The sequence below is a fragment of the Rhinolophus hipposideros genome (genome assembly GCF_964194185.1).
Source record: "Rhinolophus hipposideros genome assembly, chromosome: 7".
Taxonomy (NCBI): Eukaryota; Metazoa; Chordata; class Mammalia; order Chiroptera; family Rhinolophidae; genus Rhinolophus; species Rhinolophus hipposideros.
In genome coordinates, this window is record NC_138053.1 from 25,017,925 (window position 1) to 25,037,174 (window position 19,250).

The 19,250-nt window shown below is 36.5% G+C and overlaps 1 protein-coding gene across 2 annotated transcripts in view; it reads right to left on the reverse strand.

The window, feature by feature from the left end:
- Positions 1-9,945: 9,945 nt before the first annotated feature.
- Positions 9,946-19,250, reverse strand: part of CAMK4 (calcium/calmodulin dependent protein kinase IV) — a 193,544-nt gene continuing 184,239 nt past the window's right edge. For both annotated transcript variants that reach the window (XM_081053187.1, XM_081053188.1), the window contains 3 exons: positions 18,697-18,823; positions 13,278-13,430; positions 9,946-11,900 (listed from right to left, as the gene is read on the reverse strand). In XM_081053187.1, coding sequence (XP_080909313.1) covers positions 11,472-11,900; positions 13,278-13,430; positions 18,697-18,823 — 709 coding nt within the window. In that variant the 3' untranslated portion in view covers positions 9,946-11,471. The remainder of the gene's footprint in view (positions 11,901-13,277; positions 13,431-18,696; positions 18,824-19,250) is intronic.

Consider the following 19,250-nt stretch of genomic DNA (forward strand, 5'->3'; position numbering starts at 1 on the left):
CATAAAAAAGAATAATGGAGGAAGCATAGTGTACCAGTACCAAAATAGGCTTTTACTCATTATCTGATGGTATTCTTTTTCAGGAGCTTTACCATCCTACTTAGGTTTTGCTTTAGTGACATCCCTTAAGTATAAGGCAGCTGATTTTTTATTAAAGGAAATAGTCCAGAGATTATGCAAAACCAGGTTGAAATAAAAATAAGATGTTCCATGCAGTCAAAAATGGACTTGCAGTTGGGAGAAGTCTTTTTTTTTTTTTTTTTTTTTTTTGTTGTTGTTGTTGTTGTTTTCTCTAGCATTTCCCTCAATTTCCTCAATTGGCAAGTCATTGTTTAGGCTAAGTGTGTCTTCTCAACAAAGTGAAGATTTTGGACCTAATGGTAATTAGTAGCAAGCTGTAATTTTGAGGGCAAACTCTGTTGTCATATTATCCCCTTCCCCTCAAATATTTCACACAAATGGTTGCTAATTAAGTAATCAAGTTCAAGAAAGACTTTCAGATCTTTTCACACCTGCAAACTGCTTCTTAAGAGTGAACATGTGTGTTTTTCCTCATTCTCAGGTCCTGTTGGTTAGAGAGCATCATCCAGAAGTGTTCACTGAATATCATTTGGCCCAACAGTTCCACACTGGGATTATTTCTGTAGGGTAGGTTTCCCCAAACACAGAAAAGGCTTTTTGTAATGTTACTGAGAAAAGAAAAACAATCAAGGCTGGATTATTATGCAGCTATCATACATGTTTGTGAAGATCATGCAGAAAGGACTTGTGCTTTAGCTCTAGATTGATACAAAAAAGAGTTACAATATGATTAGAAGTCTGGAAGAAAAATTAATGGCTAGGAAAAGAATGCTTGTCTTTAGAAGACATTATGGTAATGTTTGACTTTTCTGTATTTTCAAATTTTTATAATGAAAACTCAGTTTTTATATGAATTGTGGTGTTTACCTTATACCCAGTGAATTGACTTTCTAGTGGTGACTTCACCGGGTTAGGATATGTGCAACCCAGGTGGATTCTCAGCCACTAACAGTGACCTTAGAGCAGTCATCACCTCTGCGGGTCAGTTCTCTTTGTAATGACTCAATTCCATATTTCAGACATAAGGAAAATATCCATCGCGTCACTCTTGAAGTAACATTTCAAATCACAGAATGCAAAGTTTTGATGGGATCTTGGATGATTTATTGTCATATTGTACATGCAAACTGTTTTACAGATTTCCCAGCAGCAAGGTTATATGCTTGTTTGAGCATGTTCTGACACAACTAACACATCTGAATGAACAAAGTAACATTCTTACTAAGGTCAATTGTAACAGTTTACCAGCATTTGCCTCATATCACATATGCTTCTTCCTTTATGTTCCTGGGAAACACCAAAAATGAACACCTTTAGTGATTTAATTGAGTTATCCAACCAGAATCCAAGAAGAAGCCAAAGTTCACTGTGGCTCTGATGCCTGCCCCAGGCTCTGGGCAGCTGAGAGTCAGTGACTGTTGCAGGAAGTGGGGACTCCCTGTCCCCTCACTGCCATTGAACAATATGGTAGCTCAATCAATAGCAAATGGGCATGGTTTTGATGAATTCTCTACAAACATTTTCTGTATTTACATTTATGGCCAGGTCAGACTTACATGTTTACCTAAAAAAAATTGTAGTATATCTTCATAGTAGGAGTCAATAGCACCATTTTGACAGGCTTTAAAAATGAAATGTTCACAGCTCCTTTCTCAGTACTTGGCAACCAGAAGTTGGGAAGGTAGGTAATAATTTTGGCTTTGTAAACTGATACATTTGTATACTTTTTCTTTGTCCTCCAACCCTCCATACACTTATATTTGGCTAGTGACTTGCAGTCTAAACTACTGGAGGTGTATAATCGTATCCCAGCCATCTAATCCTCCAAGCTTTTGCTGAGTTACTTATGTCCCTTTGATCCAGAAAACTTTGGACAGCCCAGGAATACAAATTTCTCCCCTAGGGAAAACTAGAAAAGATATGCCAGGTAATATGACATAAGCCTGAAAAAACCCTAATAGGAAGTATTCCTTTCTCAATGTCTGCTAACTTGTGTCTTCTGTACCCTCCCAGTATCTGTCTTAGCTTCTCTTTCAGCACTCAGATGGTAGTCACCCTTTGTCTGTCTTTCATTTGCCCTGAGGAATAATGCAGCCATTCACTAACCACAGACATTATCTGAAACAAAGTCTAAAAGTATATAGGCTGTAATCTGATCCTAATTGGTAAATGTTTAAAAAAGAAGTGAGTTTCTTGAAGATAGAAGTAAAATACCGCTTGCAATGAGTGATAAGCATGTGTAAAGGGGCAAAAGGGAAGGACGAAGAAAGGACTTGACAGAACCAGCTTGATGTTTGAGGAAAGTAGTTCCGAGCATTTGAAATTTCATTGTTTGAGACAGCTTTTCTGTACCGGATATCTTTTGAAGTCTAAACTTTCAGGTATAATTCTATCTCAACTCCTGCAGGGATTGCCTTTTCAGGTCAGATCATGTAAAGGGTTAAAACAATTGAAAGACGTAGCCTTGCCATGGGCCTCTATTGGCAAAGTTGAGCAAATAGGTGATTTCTAGTCACAGGGAGTTACTCAGATAACAAAGTTGTGCAAAACTGCCTCAGATAATCACTATCGTGTACTCTGCTTTGTCAGTGGAGACTGAGCCAGTGCAGTCTTTGCTAATGTAAGTGACCGGAGGCTTTGCTTCAGCTGGTGACTTGCAAATATGTCTTTGAAGCGTTAGGTGATTTTTATTCTGCTTAGAGATACCCCAAATTAGTCAAGTATGTAGATCACAGAGGGCTACATGCTTGAGGAAATGGTGCATACGTGTCTACCCAGAATAAGAAAAGGGCAAGGGGGCCTAATTCAGCTTTGTGCAAGATCTGAGACGCTTGCAGACCGAACAGCACCTCCATGAGTGTCAGCCTTTCACAAGCAGGATTGCTCCTTCACCACTTCCCCTTGCATTTCTCTAGGTTTTTTCAGCCAAACGTGCCCCCTTCCTCCTCCCTACCCTGCAAAGATTTCCCCTCATCCTTCAAATCCGTCCTGTGTTCCCATGAAGCTTTCCTTGATCATTCCAGGCAGAAGGGAGCTTTTCTTTTTTGCCATCCTTAGAGAGCTTACTGCCTTCCTAGATATCGCACGGGCTACATATGTACACTTGTTTTATTTCTCCTAGAGGAGTTTTAATTCATCTCTGACTCCTTCATTGTACATAATTATCTCAGTGGAAATTTATTGAGAAAATTGGTTCCTGGGATGGGCTACTCCTGGAAGTTTCAAAATTAGCAAATTATTTCCTTAAAGTGTGCGATGTAGGCCTAATATCCCCACAACACTACTATTTATGGTTCTGAGAGAAAAATGAGCTATTGACTTTGGGCTATTCATTTCTAAGGGAAGTAGGGAACCCAGAGGTTGAGAGAAATGTAGAAATGTTAATTTAAGTGCATTAACTCGGAGGAATCGACAAAAATGGGCAGGTAGGAATGTGGAATCCTAATCTCCATTTTACCTTTTCCCTCTCCCATTCCAAGTAAGTGTCCTACACACGTCAACCAGTCAACCATGAGGAGGTGGCAGACAATTCATCTCTTGTTTCCTGAGCTCTAGAGTGAATCCCAGGGGCTACGTATTAATTGCTGCAACAGTTTAAAGAAAACAGTGTATTATTTAATTAGAGTCATGGTGTAATTTTAGGTATTCCTAATAATAAGCTGATACTAGGTTTTCTACTCGCTATCTCATTTGTAACCTTTTGGCTACAGATGTTCCAAGTCAAACGCAAAGGTCACGCATGCCTACATTTCCCAATGTCTGGGTCACCTGCTTCCCTTATGGCAGATATTGTGGAATGAACGACTTCTCTATAACAGAAATAGACTATGAGAAGGAGTCCTAAGTATGTAAGAAGAGTAAAGGAAAGAATTTACTCAAGGCCCTCTCTTTTCGAAGAAATCAGTGAACACTCAGAAAAACATGGGAAATTGAAAAGTAGCTTGCTTACATCAAAGAATTGGCTGTTTGCCTGCTCTCAAAGCAAGTCATTGTCAAAGAATAACAAGTCATAGAACAAAGCACGTTATTTCCTAAAAATCATTAAGTGAAAATCCAGCTGATATAAATTGAGAATGTTCTGAAGGATTCAGAACCAAAGGACTTTCTTATTTCTTAGCTTACCAAGTAGCAGCTCTGAACTGATTTAAAAGTGAGTAAGTATCAGTGGAAGGTAACCTTTACATGATTTTAAGTATAAGGATCAAATTTCTAGAACATGCTCAAAGTTCTAGAAATATTTTTAATTCCATTCTCTTAACCAAGTCAATTCACTTTCCAAATTTCTTTTTTCAGGAATGATGCAATTTTGAATTTTTTAGTTCTGTAAGGGAATTTTACTGTTAATTTGTACTTCCAGCACAATTATTGTTGTGAGACCATCTGCAACAAAAACAAAGCTGTCCTAACATCCTAAGAAGCAAGTGGGAATAAGAACATTAAGCAAAGGAAAAGAAATCTGGAGTATAGGAATCTGTATTCCTAGATGTCATCAAAAGGCATGGATGGGGTGCCATGAAAAACCAAGGGGTTTTTTTCCATCAAAAAATTTTTTTTTTTTCCTGTAAAGAGCCAGATAAACATTTTAGGCTTTGCTGGGCCATATTGTCTCTGTTGAAATACTCAACTCTGCCCTCTGAGTATGACACAGACAATATATAAATAAATGAACATGGTCATGTTCTAATAAAACTTTATTTATAAAAACAGGCTCTGGTGGATTTGGTCTGTGAACCATAGTTTGTTTAACTACTGGAAACTGTTCTTTGGGGATTTAAATTTATTTCCTTGGATGATTTTTTATGTGAAAATTACTTTTTTTAAAAATGCATGTCTTATATGTATATCACAAAGAATGATTGGCATTCCAATAATAAAAAGTATACGCATTAGCCCCTAACTTAAACTTTAACAATAATCCCTTTTTCCCTGACACCCTTAGTTCGTTGGCTGTAAGAAATTACTTAAACCCTTGTCTACTATTCCCACTCAGTAAACTTACAGGAAATTTAAAAGTTTCAAGGGAAACAATATCTTTGGACAATGGAATGCAATAATACTACTATATTGCTTGGACATAACTACTTAATAAATAGACACATTAGATAATTCTTTTGGTTTTAGGAGGACCATTGAATTCATACTGAGGCAGGGTACATGAATAGAAACACCTTCTGACATAACTTCTGACATAAGTAATAACCTTGACAATAAAAATATAAACAAAATCCTAACTCATGAATATGCTATCTGTACTCTATGCTACTGCATATTAGCTGCATGATAGGCTATAAAGTAGGTCAGGTTAAAAGGAGGCAGTTATGAGATGACAAGTTTTCAATGTATAGTCATACTTACTTGTATCCTTTACAAACCAGATTAACTACTATACATATATCAAGGAAAGGACAAACAGTAAATTTTGATCATCTTTATCTGATTGTCAGAGTGAGAGTGCTTAGGGAAAACAACACAAAAATTCTAATGTGAATCCTACTGTACTTGAGTAGCTTGAAAGAATCCTTTAATGGACAATAAAAAATTATTTAACAATAAAGATTATTCATCTGAGATGAAATATCTGTCATTTTTAACAATGACTCACAGCAAAGATTACATGGATAAAATACTCCATATCCATGGGTTTTCCAGGTCTAAATGTCCACATCAAAATTTCTTCAAAATGTGCTGAAAACAACTGTTAAGAACAGTGTGATTTTCCTGTCTTAGCATTACTGTTTAGGGTTTCAAACTAACTTCTCAGGGGCAGACGAGTGGCTCAGTTGGTTAGAGCACGAGCTCCGGGCAATAGGGCTGCCGGTTTGATTCCCACATGGACCAGCGAACTGTGCCCTCCACAACTAGAATGGAATCAATGAGCTACTGCTGAGCTCCCTGGTGGCTAGATGACTCAGTTGGAGCCCAGGCTCTCAACCACAAGGTTGCTGGTTCAACTCCCGAAGCGGATGGTGGGTTGTGCCCCCTATGGGCTGTGTGTGCCCCCTGCAACTAAGTTTGAACATGGCACCTTGAGCTGAGCTGCCGCTCTGCTAAGCTTCCCGGATGGCTCGGTTGGAGCGCAGGCTCTCAACCACAAGGTAGTGCTCTAACCAACTGAGCCACCCGTCTGCCCCCAGTGTCACTTTGAATCAGAGCATAGGACGAGGTTGTCTTCCATTTGGCTGATTTGAGCTCAGCAAAGTCAGATGCCTTCTAGAGCAATGTCTGATTCTTGATCCTTGTGAAGGAGTCAGATGGTCACTCTCGTGGCAAAACTTCCATCTTGCCATAGGTGGACCTCTGGGCCAGCGGAAGTTAAAATCATACAATCAAATCCTCTCAAGTACATCAGAAACATTTATGGCATTTATGGAAATTGGAATTTTAAGGAATTTTAAACAAGCAAGAAGCATAAATTAGTCAAGTTGGTATTGCTCTCCAAGGTAAGTATATAAATGGTTGGGCTTCGTGAGCTAAAATTATATTATCTGATCTCAGACGTATCTCATAGGAGTAATAATGACAAAAAATGTTTTTTAATAGATCAGAATATAGAAAGAGGAAATGCTGAACTTGGTTACCATGGGTGGGTAGCTGATAGCTGATATTTCTCTGTCTTTTGGTTAGGTATTTTTTTGTTTGTTTGTTTGTTTTTCCCTATTTCTGAAGAAACCAGAAACTCACCCTGAGTTGTGCCAGGGGAAGAAAAGGACTTTGCCAAAAAAAAAAAAATTACAGATAATTATTGGGTACATTTCTGCTTGTAATGTGGTTATGAATATTATAATACCAGTATTAAAATTACATGTGCATAAATGTTTAAGAAAACACCAAAGACACACATAGAGTCTAACCATAAAGCAGTATTTAACCAGTAAGGGTGCAAATGTTAGCAATGATCCTGATCAGAAATATATCAATGATAAACATTAAGTAAATTAAAATACGACCTAATAGGCAATAATTACAATGATATTACAAATCCTATTATGTAGGTACATGTCTGGAAACTTTGCACCACCTAAAGTAGTCTACCGAATACTCTGCAATGACAACTAAATTACATAATGACGTAATTATGTAATTGACTCTGTTCAGTATATTTATGTCAATATACTGTGGAGTCAACCTTCATCAAGAAAAACCTAGCGCTGATTCACTTTGTTAACTTTTTTTTTGCATTTGCTTTTTTTTTGTTCTTTGCAAGAACAATCCTGTAAAACAGAATAAATGGTTTACTAATTTTATTCTTTGCCTTTCTGGCATTTCCTTTTTTTCCAATGTGAAATGTAACCAGATGCTCCCATGAAATACAAACTGGCTTATGAAACAAAATGGCTCTCTTTAAATCTTCAGTGTGTAGGCAACCCACCAACAGTTACCTTGCATGTGAAATTGGACCTAGGGATTGCTAGACAATCTAAATTACAAAATATGTTTAAAATGCTATGTTATTGAGGTCACAATAAAAGGCAAACTGTTCTTGCTTTTTAAGTCTGCCACTAAAAATGGCTATAGAACCTTGAAAATTATTCTAAAATAGCAGTATGTAAGAAAATTCCAAAAGTCTTTTGAATCTATATGTAATGGCAGTGTTCATTAAACTTTCCTAAGGAAATCTAAAACATGCCAGCCGACAGTCATATTCACATTGGGGGAGAGGGTCATCGTCCTCATCGTATAATCTTCATCATGCAAATTTGCTATCATTTAGCTTTCTAGAAAGAAATATTGCTTGCCAGACAAGGATGGTATGCAGCCTAGCCCAGGCCTACAACACCTTATTAAGAGTCTATATGCAGTCTTTCCTGAATGGGGACACAGTTCACCCACAGTAAATTTGAGTACACAGGAATACTATTGGCTTCATGGCAGTGCTCAGGAAACCCTAACCTGCAGTCAAGATTCCAGGGCCCAAACGGGAGAGTTGCTGTGGCCAGCAGACAGTATAGCAATGCCCAGGAAAGTACTGTTCTCTAAAAGTCATGTTGGGAAAACACTCCTCTGAAGCACTTGAATCAGCAGAAGCAGCCAATAGAGTTTTTATTTATTTCAGTGTATGATGTTTCTGAAACATTTTCTTTTTGGTCTCCTACCAACTCCTCTGTGGGAAACTGAGGCAGCTCTAATCTAAGCATAGAAATTCATGTGTCATTTTTCTTAAAAAGATCCTCCAGAACAGTGCTTTTCCCATACGTGTGGCTATTGAGCACTTGATTGATTAAAGGGGTAACATAGATTCCTGATTTTGAAAACTTGGTATAAAAATACAATTTTAAATATTAATTTTTCATATTGATTACATGCTGGATAATTTTTCATATTGATTAATGGTGAAATTAACTATTATTTGGATACATTGGATTAAAATATACAGTTAATTTCATCTATTTTTGTGTTTTGATTTTCACTTTTTAAAATGTGGCTAAGATAAAATTTAAAATTATGTATGTGACTTGCATCACATTTATATTTGATGGCACTTGTTTTAGCTGATAGCTTCTACAACCGTATTACTGGAACTTCTACCTTATATATTCATGGGACAAATGAGCTCTTAACTGTTTGAGAAAAATCACCGGGATTCCGATTAGACTTTTTAAATGGGGGATATCAAGATTGTCCTTCTTCATGGAAAAATAGTTATGCTATGCATCTGAACTTATCTGAAAAATTCATAATGTAATATAACATATCTAAAATATAAAACAATTTATTTTTCTTTGCTGAAATTCCCTTAATTCTTTTGCTCATACATAATTTGACTATATTGTCAATTAGGGGTAACATTATGAAGAAGTTTGTCAAAGCTCTTATCTGCCATTATTTAGCTGAATAATCTTTGTGAGAGATAATATATCCCATTTTAATAAGCAGTATAAATGTTTACTGTTCTTTCAAAATGCTAACCCAATTATCCTAACTTAGGTTATATTTCTAAACAATCTTAGATCTACTCTCTTGGCTGAAATGACCAATTTTTGTGAAAGTTTGACTTATTTTCCACTGAAATGACTAAATTCATCACTATTTAGGCATTATCAGGACTTAGTCAATATTGAAAACTCCCATTGATTTTTATACACTAATTTACAAGTTTAAAAATAAATAGAGGAAATTATCCTCACACTCTGGAATACTCACCAAGGAATAGGCATGTGTACTCATTTAAATGGGTCGAATTCTGAAACACATTGGCCCTGGCATTTCCAATGCTGTTCCCATCATCCACTGAAGTCTGCCTGGAGTATTGGAATGATGTAACAACTGCCCTTGGAACGATATGGGAGTACACTGGTAGGGATGGTATATGTTGCTCTTCCAATAAATTTCCACACTCTAATAAGATCCCTTTCCCTCTAAGTCTCATTGGGAAAAGTACACCAGGATCTTTTTTAAATGGAAATTTTAATACTTAGTAATAAAGGCATTTTTAAAGGTTAAGAGCCCTTCATAGTAGCTAAACATGGGAATTTTGAGGAAAAATAAGAAAGGAAAGGAACAGGAAAAAAGAGGATAAGTGCTCTTTACTAATTAACCAAAACAAATAAACAAAAAATAATCTTTCTCTGTGCCCAAATGATGTGCCTCTCAGGGCTATTTCCTCCATGTCAGTGACCTGTCAGGCCCCTAAACTAGGAAAGATGAGTAGTCCTAACTTGTTTTTCTCAGGAGAATAGCAGTAAAGGAAGATTTGCACTTGGAATGCTGAATGTCTACGAAGGTCCAATAGCCCCCAAAACCAGACATTTCATTTTATTTTCCGATTTAACAGTTTTGAGGAAGAGCCAAAAGAATTTAAGATCTCATTTTTTGATGAGGATTTTTACGCAATAGTCATTTTTATAGTCTATCATTTTTTTCTTTGAAAATAATCCTTTTTTGAAATTAAGGAAATGTGCTAAAAATGTGATGCATAATTAATTTCATAAAATGTTCATTTCAATTCAAACTAGAAATAAAACTGAGGTACTTGGAATTTAAATGTGATTTCTATAAGGGAAAAGTGTTCACATGAAAATCACAAGAAATATATTTTGAAAGAAATCATAGTGAAGTATTAGATCTAATGTTACAGCTTTTCAAGAGTCTGATTTGATTTGAAATCAGAGTTTTTTCTTTGTTTCTTTTTTTTTTTTTAAGGTAAATAATAAATTGCACTGTCCTAAATTTCTTCACACGGAAACTTTCAAAATTACATTGTAAAATGTGGGCACTTCCATGCCAAGTATGAGAAAAAGATAGAAAAAGATATACTAGCTTTTCTGAAATATCTTTAGTTTATAAACAGTATATCTAAATTACCATCAGTTGAAGGAAAAAAGACTTTTATAAACAAAAATGTGCCCTTACTCTAGTAAAATCAATAATGCTCTTATAATGGAATGCTATTCTCACTCTATTCAGACATTTTGGCACCAGCCTGTGGGGTGGGATTTTTCTAAGTATTTGAAACTTGGTAAGTATAGTTTATACAAAAAAAAAAAAAAAAGTTATTTAAAGTTGTACAAACTATGAATAAATCCAATTTTATCTAAAAAATGACAAAGAATCAATTTTGTTATTCTAAATCCCAGTCTTATTTTCTTTTCTTCACTAAATTTCTTTATACCTTCCTAAGTGCTGTCCATCAGAACATTGTATTAGGGAGCAGATGAAGGAAAGAATGCATTCCTCAGCATGAGTCTGTAAAATACTTTCTCCAGGATTGTAAAGTGGCAGAATTTAATGACGAAACATTTTTGGTTATTAGTAATATAGTGTGTATAAATAAGGACAAAATAAAAAAGCATTCTCCACACAAGCTTTGGGGTGTATGGTTTTGTGGCCTTTAAAGCATGCTTCAATTTCTTACGGTTGTGGATTTTTTCCCCCACATACCATATAGCTCTAACCTATGACCATCTTGTAAACAATTTGAGCACATTGATGAAAAATAAAATGTGAACGTCATAGGAGCACAGTTTAGAGTATTACTTAGTACTAGTTGAGCAATAGTACAGAGGAATGATGGACTGCCTTGTGAAGAAATCCAAAGGGTACATAGGATGGCTAGGTTTTCAAAGCAAAAACAATTTGTTACTATTTACTTCAAGTGTGTGCTATTGGTCCCTGAAAATGCATGTTTTTAAATGTTAGGTTGTGTTTACTTGCAATTTCAAATTAAACTCATTGGTATTAGGTATCCATTACATACCATAGAAGACACTATTTTTTCATAAAGCAGTCACATGCATGGAAGTTAGGATTACCAACTGATACATATTTTTTTTTTTTTGGTACCTCAAAAAACAGAATCACTATAGTGCATATCATGCTTCCACACCTTCCTTGCTAAAGGATAAAACGCATAAAGTGCCAGGATTTGGCTTCCAGGATGGAAGTTAGCCAGTTTAGTACTCCGGCAGGATCACATCATTCTGCTGAGCTCCAAACCCCAGAGCAGGATTTCCTTGCCCTTCTTTGGGCGCTGCTGCTTCCTCCAAAGTCTTCAGCTTCTCCTCTGCTGAGCCCTCCTCGATTTCTGGGTCAGCCACCTTTATCCTGTCAGCTAGTGCCTCGGACACCATCTTGGTGGCCTCAGCAGCAGCTTTAACTTCCTGTACAGCCTGTACCTTCATCAGCTCAGCCTCTGCCCTCTCAACTGCCATTTGGGCTCCATCTCCTTGAACTTTCTTGCCTTCTGGAATAGCTTTAACATCTTCATTGCCATCTTGGATTGGAGGCGGCTCTTGGCTGGCCTTCTGGCTCTCCTGAATGCTACCATGGCTACTGCTGGCACTTCCCAACCGCGAGGAGGCCACCACGGCCTTTACTGCTGCCTGGTTGGAAAGAGCAAAGTGTCAGGTGTCACCTCCACTTAAAACCCCAAGTCAGAGCTCAACCTCACCTTTGCATTTAGACAGTGTGCTTTATACGTTCGTGTTCATCCTTTCAAAGTATATTATTCCAAGATTGTTGTACGAAAACTTGTTTGGAGAATAAACAGAAAAATATCTTTAATCTCAAACTAGTCTGTGTGTTTAATTACCTGGATAATTGAAAGCCTGAGTAAATGAGTTTGTCCACAGATTACCAGTTTTCAAAAACTTTAGACTGTGTTTCCCAAAGTATTTGTTTCATGGAACACTATTTCCATGGATGTTAATGGGTATTACGGAGATAAAAGAGGTCCCTGGTCAGATTATTTGAGAAAGCCTGCGTTAAGTCAAGGTTATTTAATCCAGGGTATTCCAAATTAATTTAACCATGGAACCCTTCAGGGTTTTTCAGTCTGTATCAGCCTGTAAGGGATGGCTGAGTAGGATACTGTTTTGGAACTCCAGCTGTTCTCTGAGATCCCTGTATATGTAGCTCGCCCTAAGCACTGTTACCCTGTGTCCCTAAAAATAAGACCTAGCTGGACAATTGACTCTAATGCATCTTTTGGAGCAAAAATTAATATAAGACCTAGTATTACATTAGATATATTATATTTATATTATATTATTATATTTTATTATATTATGCTATATTATTATATTATATATTATATTGTATTGTATTGTATCATATTGTATTGTATTGTATTGTGTTGTTATATTATATAAGCCCCAGTCTTATAGTAAAATAAAATCGGGTCTTATATTAATTTTTACTCCAAAAGATACCTTAGAGCTGATTGTCTGGCTAGGTCTTATTTTCGGGGAAACATGGTAATTCTAATCTCTATTCCATATACTATATTCTATAAAAGAGATACATTGTGGTGGACAATTTTCCATATCACTTGAATATTTTAATTCTACCATGTATGTTAATTACAAAATATAGTTTTAAAAAAAACTGTTTCCCAATTCTCACATATTCAGAAAGAAGACAACTTTCTGAATAAATGTCAGTTTCCTGAACAACGCTGTTCAAGCAGTTCAGCCTTAAGAAAATGAGAAGCAATGATAAAGTATTTGTTTGGTGAGTAAATCTCAACATACAACACATTTCCTTTTATTAACAATGAACTGTTATGAGAGGATAACATAAGATTGTGAGTGCCTTTATACCAATATTGTTGGGATTTCAAAGCAGAATTTTGCCTGGTACCATAGGCGATAATAATAGTATTAGATGAAGAATGGGGGATGTATCTTTGATAGTTCAAGATAAGAGAGAAATCTTTTTTAAAAACAAAACAAAACAAAACAAAACATCTATCATCTTACCTTAAGCTTGCGCCGGGCATTGAATTCTTGGAGCTTCTTTTGAGCAGTATCCATATGCACAAAATTGGCTGCTTTACCTGTGACCCATGGGTGCTGAAGAGCTTGGAAGGTAGTCAGCCGTTTCTTAGGATCCAAAACAATTAATTTTCTGACCTGAAGTGATAAAGAGCCATAGACTTCTTAGGGTGATTTTTATGGTGGGCTTGGGCTTGCCCCTCAGCTTGTGAACTTCAAGGCCTTATTCTATTTCCCTGGAAGTACCACTGGATATATATTCTGTCTTTTAAAAAGTATTTTAATATTACCATAGGTTTAATAACAAATAAAATATGAGGTAAGATATTATAATCATTAAATATTCTCTAGGTTATCTTATTTCTGTGTACTTGATTCCCACGAATCTTTCATTTTTTTTAAATTAAATTTTATTGGGGTGACAATGATTAGAGTTACCACTGAATATATCAAAAAAAATTCATTTTTAAGTCCTCAGAGGTTACTGTGGGTAGGAATGGCTTCAGGCAGCTGTAGCTGAGGGAGTCCGAGAAGACAGTGGCGTGCTCACGTGTAAAATGAGGGACTTCGGATTATTTAAGGCCCAAGTCTTTTCTAACTCTAATAACCTAAGAAGAACTGAACACAGGCTAACAAAATCAGGCAGAAAGTCAAATGAAGAATAAATATCTGGTTCCCCATTTACTTCTTTTCTCCAAAATATGCAAAGGAATATGTGTTTGGGGTAGAGACACTGAATTTGTAGAGAACAGAAACATGAGGCTGCTTAGGTTTAAAATTGAAAGGAGGTGGAGAGAAGTACAGATGATTAAGAAAGAAGTGAACAGTAAATAAAAATCTGACAGTAGTCATAGCTACCGTGTTTCCCCGAAAATAAGACCTAGTGGAACAATCAGCTCTACTGCATCTTTTGGAGCAAAAATTGTTATAAGACCGGGTATAATATAATATAATATAATATAATATAATATAATATAATATACCAGGTCTTATATTAATTTTTGCTCCAAAAGATGCATTAGAACTGATTGTCCCACTAGGTCTTATTTTCAGAGAAACACGGTATTATTTGTTGAACACGTGAACTAATAAATTTCTGTAAATGATACTTAATCCTTAACAGCATCCTTGACGAGTAAATATTTCCCTCTCATTTTCCAATGATCCCTTTCTTCTTCCTCATCACCATCCTCTTCCTCATGAAAACGTTTATTGAAAGCCAATAGAATGTATTGAAAGGCAATAGGTACTGAGAATTCACATATGCCAGTGTTAATCTTTACATTTGAAGATACTGAGGCACTGAATTTTTAAGAAACTTGCTGAAGGTCAGAGAGATCCAGTGACCTTGACAGGATTCGAGCCCAAAGCCTTACAGATAGCCTTCAGCCCCCCTTACAACCCACCTCGCCCACTCATTGGCACTGTCGCCTGTGCTGACAGCACAACACATGCAAGTTCTGCTAATAAGTATACACTTAGGGACTCAAGGATTCCTTTAGCTCTGCAGTTTTATAAATTTATTAAGCAGTGGGATTTAGCTAAATGAACAAATATCACTGATAACCCTCTTATCCATTTAATTTTCATTAGGGATGAAAAGAAATGGAAGGAGGGCTAAATAAAGGAGGTAGGCTAAATTGAGTTAGTTGCTCAATTTATTATATTGTGTATATATATACATGTAGTATATCCCTTAAACCTTCCAACAATCTAGAGATAGATAGAAATATCATCCCAGATAAGAAAACTAAAGCATAGAGAGGTTAGATAATAAGCCCAAGGCGACACCTCTAGATTATGAGAAAGGGGGCACTTGAATTCAGGTGTATCAGACTTTAAAAATCCATGATCTCAATGGAACAGAATAGAGAGTCCAGACGTAAATCCATGCCTATATGCCCATCTAATCTACGACAATGGAAGCAAGAATGTACGATGGGGTAAAGATAGTCTGTTCAATAAGTGGTGTTGGGAAACCTGGACGGACACATGCAAGAAAATGAAGCTGGACCACCTCCTTACACCATATACAAAAACAAATTCAAAATGGCTTAAAGACTTAAATGTAAGATCTGAAACCATAAAATATCTAGAAGAAAATATAGGAAGAAACTTCATGGACATTACCCGGAGTAAGATTTTCACTGATATATCCCCTCGCGCGAGTGAAGTAAGAGAAAAAATAAACATGTGGGATTACATCAAACTAAAAAGTTTTTTCACAGCAAAGGAAACCATCAATAAAATAAAAAGGGATCCTACTCTATGGGAAAAGATATTTGCCAATGATATATCTGATAAGGGATTAATATCACAAATCTATAAAAAACTTATTCAACTCAACTCCAAAAAAACAAACAACCCAATTAAAAAATGGGCAGAGGACTTGGGGAGACATTTCTCTAAAAAGGACATACAGAAGGCAAGAAGACATATGAAGAAATGCTCAACCTCACTAACCATCAGAGAAATGCAAATAAAAACCACAATGAGATACCACCTCACTCCAGTCAAAATGGCTATTATCAATAAATCAACAAACAACAAATGCTGGCGCGGATGTGGAGAAAAGGGAACGCTAGTGCACTGTTGGTGGGACTGCAGATTAGTGCAGCCACTATGGAAAACAGTATGGAGGTATCTCAGGAATCTGAAAATGGAACTACCCTATGATCCAGTAATTCCACTCCTAGGCATCTACCCGGAGAAATCCAAAACTCCAATTCAAAAATCTGTATGCACTCCTATGTTTATTGCAGCACTTTACACAATAGCCAAGATATGGAAACAACCAAAATGCCCATCGGTAGATGACTGGATTAAGAAGCTGTGGTACATTTATACAATGGAGTATTACGCAGCCATAAAGAAGAAAGAAATCTTATCATTTGCAGCAACATGGATGGATCTAGAGAACATTATGTTAAGTGAAATAAGTCAGAAAGAGAAAGACAAGTACCATATGATCTCACTTATATATGGAATCTAAAGAAAAGACTATGTGAATGAACTAATCAGAGTCAGTTTTGGGGACGCAGAGAAAAAACCGAGAGTGGTTAGATGGGTGTGTGGGAGGGGGTTGGGGATAAGGGGAAAGGTGAAGGGATTTGGAAGCAGCTGGTAACCACAAGATGGCCTCAGGGTTTTTCTTTTGAAAATTAATTTGGGGAAGGTATTCTATAATGTTGTAAAGATTTTGTTGGGTATCCGATGGACATGCGTCCTATTTGGGAGACCACCTCAGGGATACTGTGGATACCTGATCATGGCATTGTACATCAGAAGCTAAACATTAATGAATGCCAACTATAATTTTATATATATAATGTGATGGTTCAGTGTGAGGTCGGAGGGATAGTGGATGGGGGGAGGGGGGTTCACAGTATGAGGGATATAAATGATGAACGTCTAAGTATTACCTTGTTTTGTACACCTGAAACTAATAAATAAATTAATTAATGAAAAAAAAAAAAAAAAAAAATCCATGATCTATTTTCTCATACATTGTTTCATTCAATACACATTTTTTGACCTATATGCCCATATGGCACTAAGATCTGGGCACACATGCTTTGTCCTCTCTCAGAGTTTACAATCTAATTAAGGAGGACTTTTGTACAAGTAAATATAAGTGACAACTATCCTAAAAGAGGAAGTCCAGGAACAACGTGGCAGAAGGAACGAATCAATTGTTGAAGGAAGAACTGGTGAATCCCCAAGCCTCCCAGGGGATGTCAAATAGCAGCTAGGGCTTGAAGATAAGAGTTACCTCCGCAAAGAGGGGTGTGTGTGTGTGTGTGTGTGTGTGTGTGTGTGTGTGTGTTTTGGTGGAAGGAGGAAGGAGGAAGAATGCAAAAAAGAACATTGCAAAGCAGAAGAAAGAACAATGGCTTATATCCAGAGTTACACTGATGAGAGCTGGAGGTCTGGTGCACTGGAATGAAGAAAGATGAAAGGAGAGTGATGGGAAATGAGTGGCATGGGAGAGGGTGACAGGCTCCAGACCAGGCAGCGTTGTGTAGATCTTGGATTTTGTCCTAAGAGCCTTAAAGCAGTGATATGATGTGGTTTATTTTTAAGACATTCCTCTGCATCCCATGTGGAGGGTGTACTTGAGAAGGACATGGGAAGAGGCAGGAAGGCCAGACAGGAGGTAATGACACTGGTCCACTGGGAGAGGATGGGGGCTGGGATTGGACAGTGGTGGTGGAGGTGGAAACAAGTTTAGGAGCGTGGGGCCTGACTCGTGGGTGGGGTTGGGATGACACAGCCACACTCATCACACATACTACTCCGTCTTCCCAGTCACACTGGAAAAGGCATGGCCTATAGGAGGTGTGTCTCATCCGAGAACATGCATGGTAAGATGGAAATGTTTGGAGGAAAAAGGATAATGTTTGGATAGGGTCTGGAAACATGGGTCATTATTTCATGACAATGACTTTCTGCTGGGAAGTGGTGTGACCCCGGACAGTCATTTCACTTCTCTGGGCTATAGCACACTCATCTTCAAAATGAGGGGAAGACTTGATGACTCCTAAGATCCCTTGGAGATCTAACCTCTGTGATTCAAAAGTCAGCATTTAGTTATTTCTGCATGATTTTTCTCTAGAGGATTGATGGTAAATGTTTTAATCCCATGCTAGTATCCTCTTTATTTTAGAACAGGTGGCCCATCTCCTCAGAGGATATGTGTTTCCTGAATATAAACAAACTTCAATATTATAGCTTCAGTAAGAAGCCAAGTAAAACAAAAAACAAACAAACAAACAAAAACCCATAAAAAGCAACAAATAAAATGCATTGTATAATTTGTTTATAATGCCAATGATGCATGATGAGTCATATGTTACTATCAGGATTTTTAATAACTTTAAACATTTCAAGAAAAATGTTTTATTTGAAGTATAACCAAACCTAGGTAATAACAAGCCATGTTAAAACAGAATTATGTGTAAATTATGTTTGGATTCACCCAGCACAGCAGTCTTCACATGCAAGACTTTTTACATTGACTACGTGGTAAACACTCATTAATTAATACTGCAATAATTGTAATTTGTGACAATTCAGCTAGTGATGAGTCAAACATATCTACAGAGGGTGCCAAAAAAAACCATACATATTTTAAGAAGGAAAAAATTGTAATACTCAATATATACCGATAACAAAAGATGAATACAAGTCATGTGTATACATTTTTTGGCACCCCTGGAACTTTTCATTATCTATTAGGAAAATATATTAGTGTGCATTGTTTTATTTAAAATACTTTACAACTGTAAAGAAATAAGATATTAAGAGTGGCAAATTTTAAAAATGACACTGCCCGTTCATTAGCTAACAATGAATGTGAGGGATTTTACTTCATTTTGTTTCATTTCATTGAGCTTGCACTTACCAAGTCCTTGGCATTTAGAGATACTTCATCCCACCAGGGGGAGATAAAGTAATATTCACAATTCAGAATTCTCCTGAACATGAACTGATCACCTCTTTCATCATAGAATGGTTCAAATCCACAAAGTCTAGAGGGACAGAACATAGGAAATAAAATGTCTTTAAAAACCTCAGTATATTTCACCTTTTTTCCCCCCCAGAAATTCAAGACTGTCCTTTCTTCTTGTTATGAATGCAAGTCTATTCAGCACAAGTATGCAATTGCCTTGTTACAATTCACTTTTGGGGGTGTAAACACACAATCATGTCCTCTGGAAATAGGAATAGATACAAAACCAATTTAGGAGTGCTAAAAAGTGTTATAATGATATTAATAATTATGATGCAAAACAACTATGACAAATAGTTCACATTATTATTGGCACTATGTTAACGCCTTTCCATGATTTTTTTCACTGGGAATTGAGAAGATAGAGATTGATTACAACTCCAACTTATTATAAAGAGGGAGAATTAGAATTTTGAGAATAAAGAGATTAAAGGAAAGAAACAATT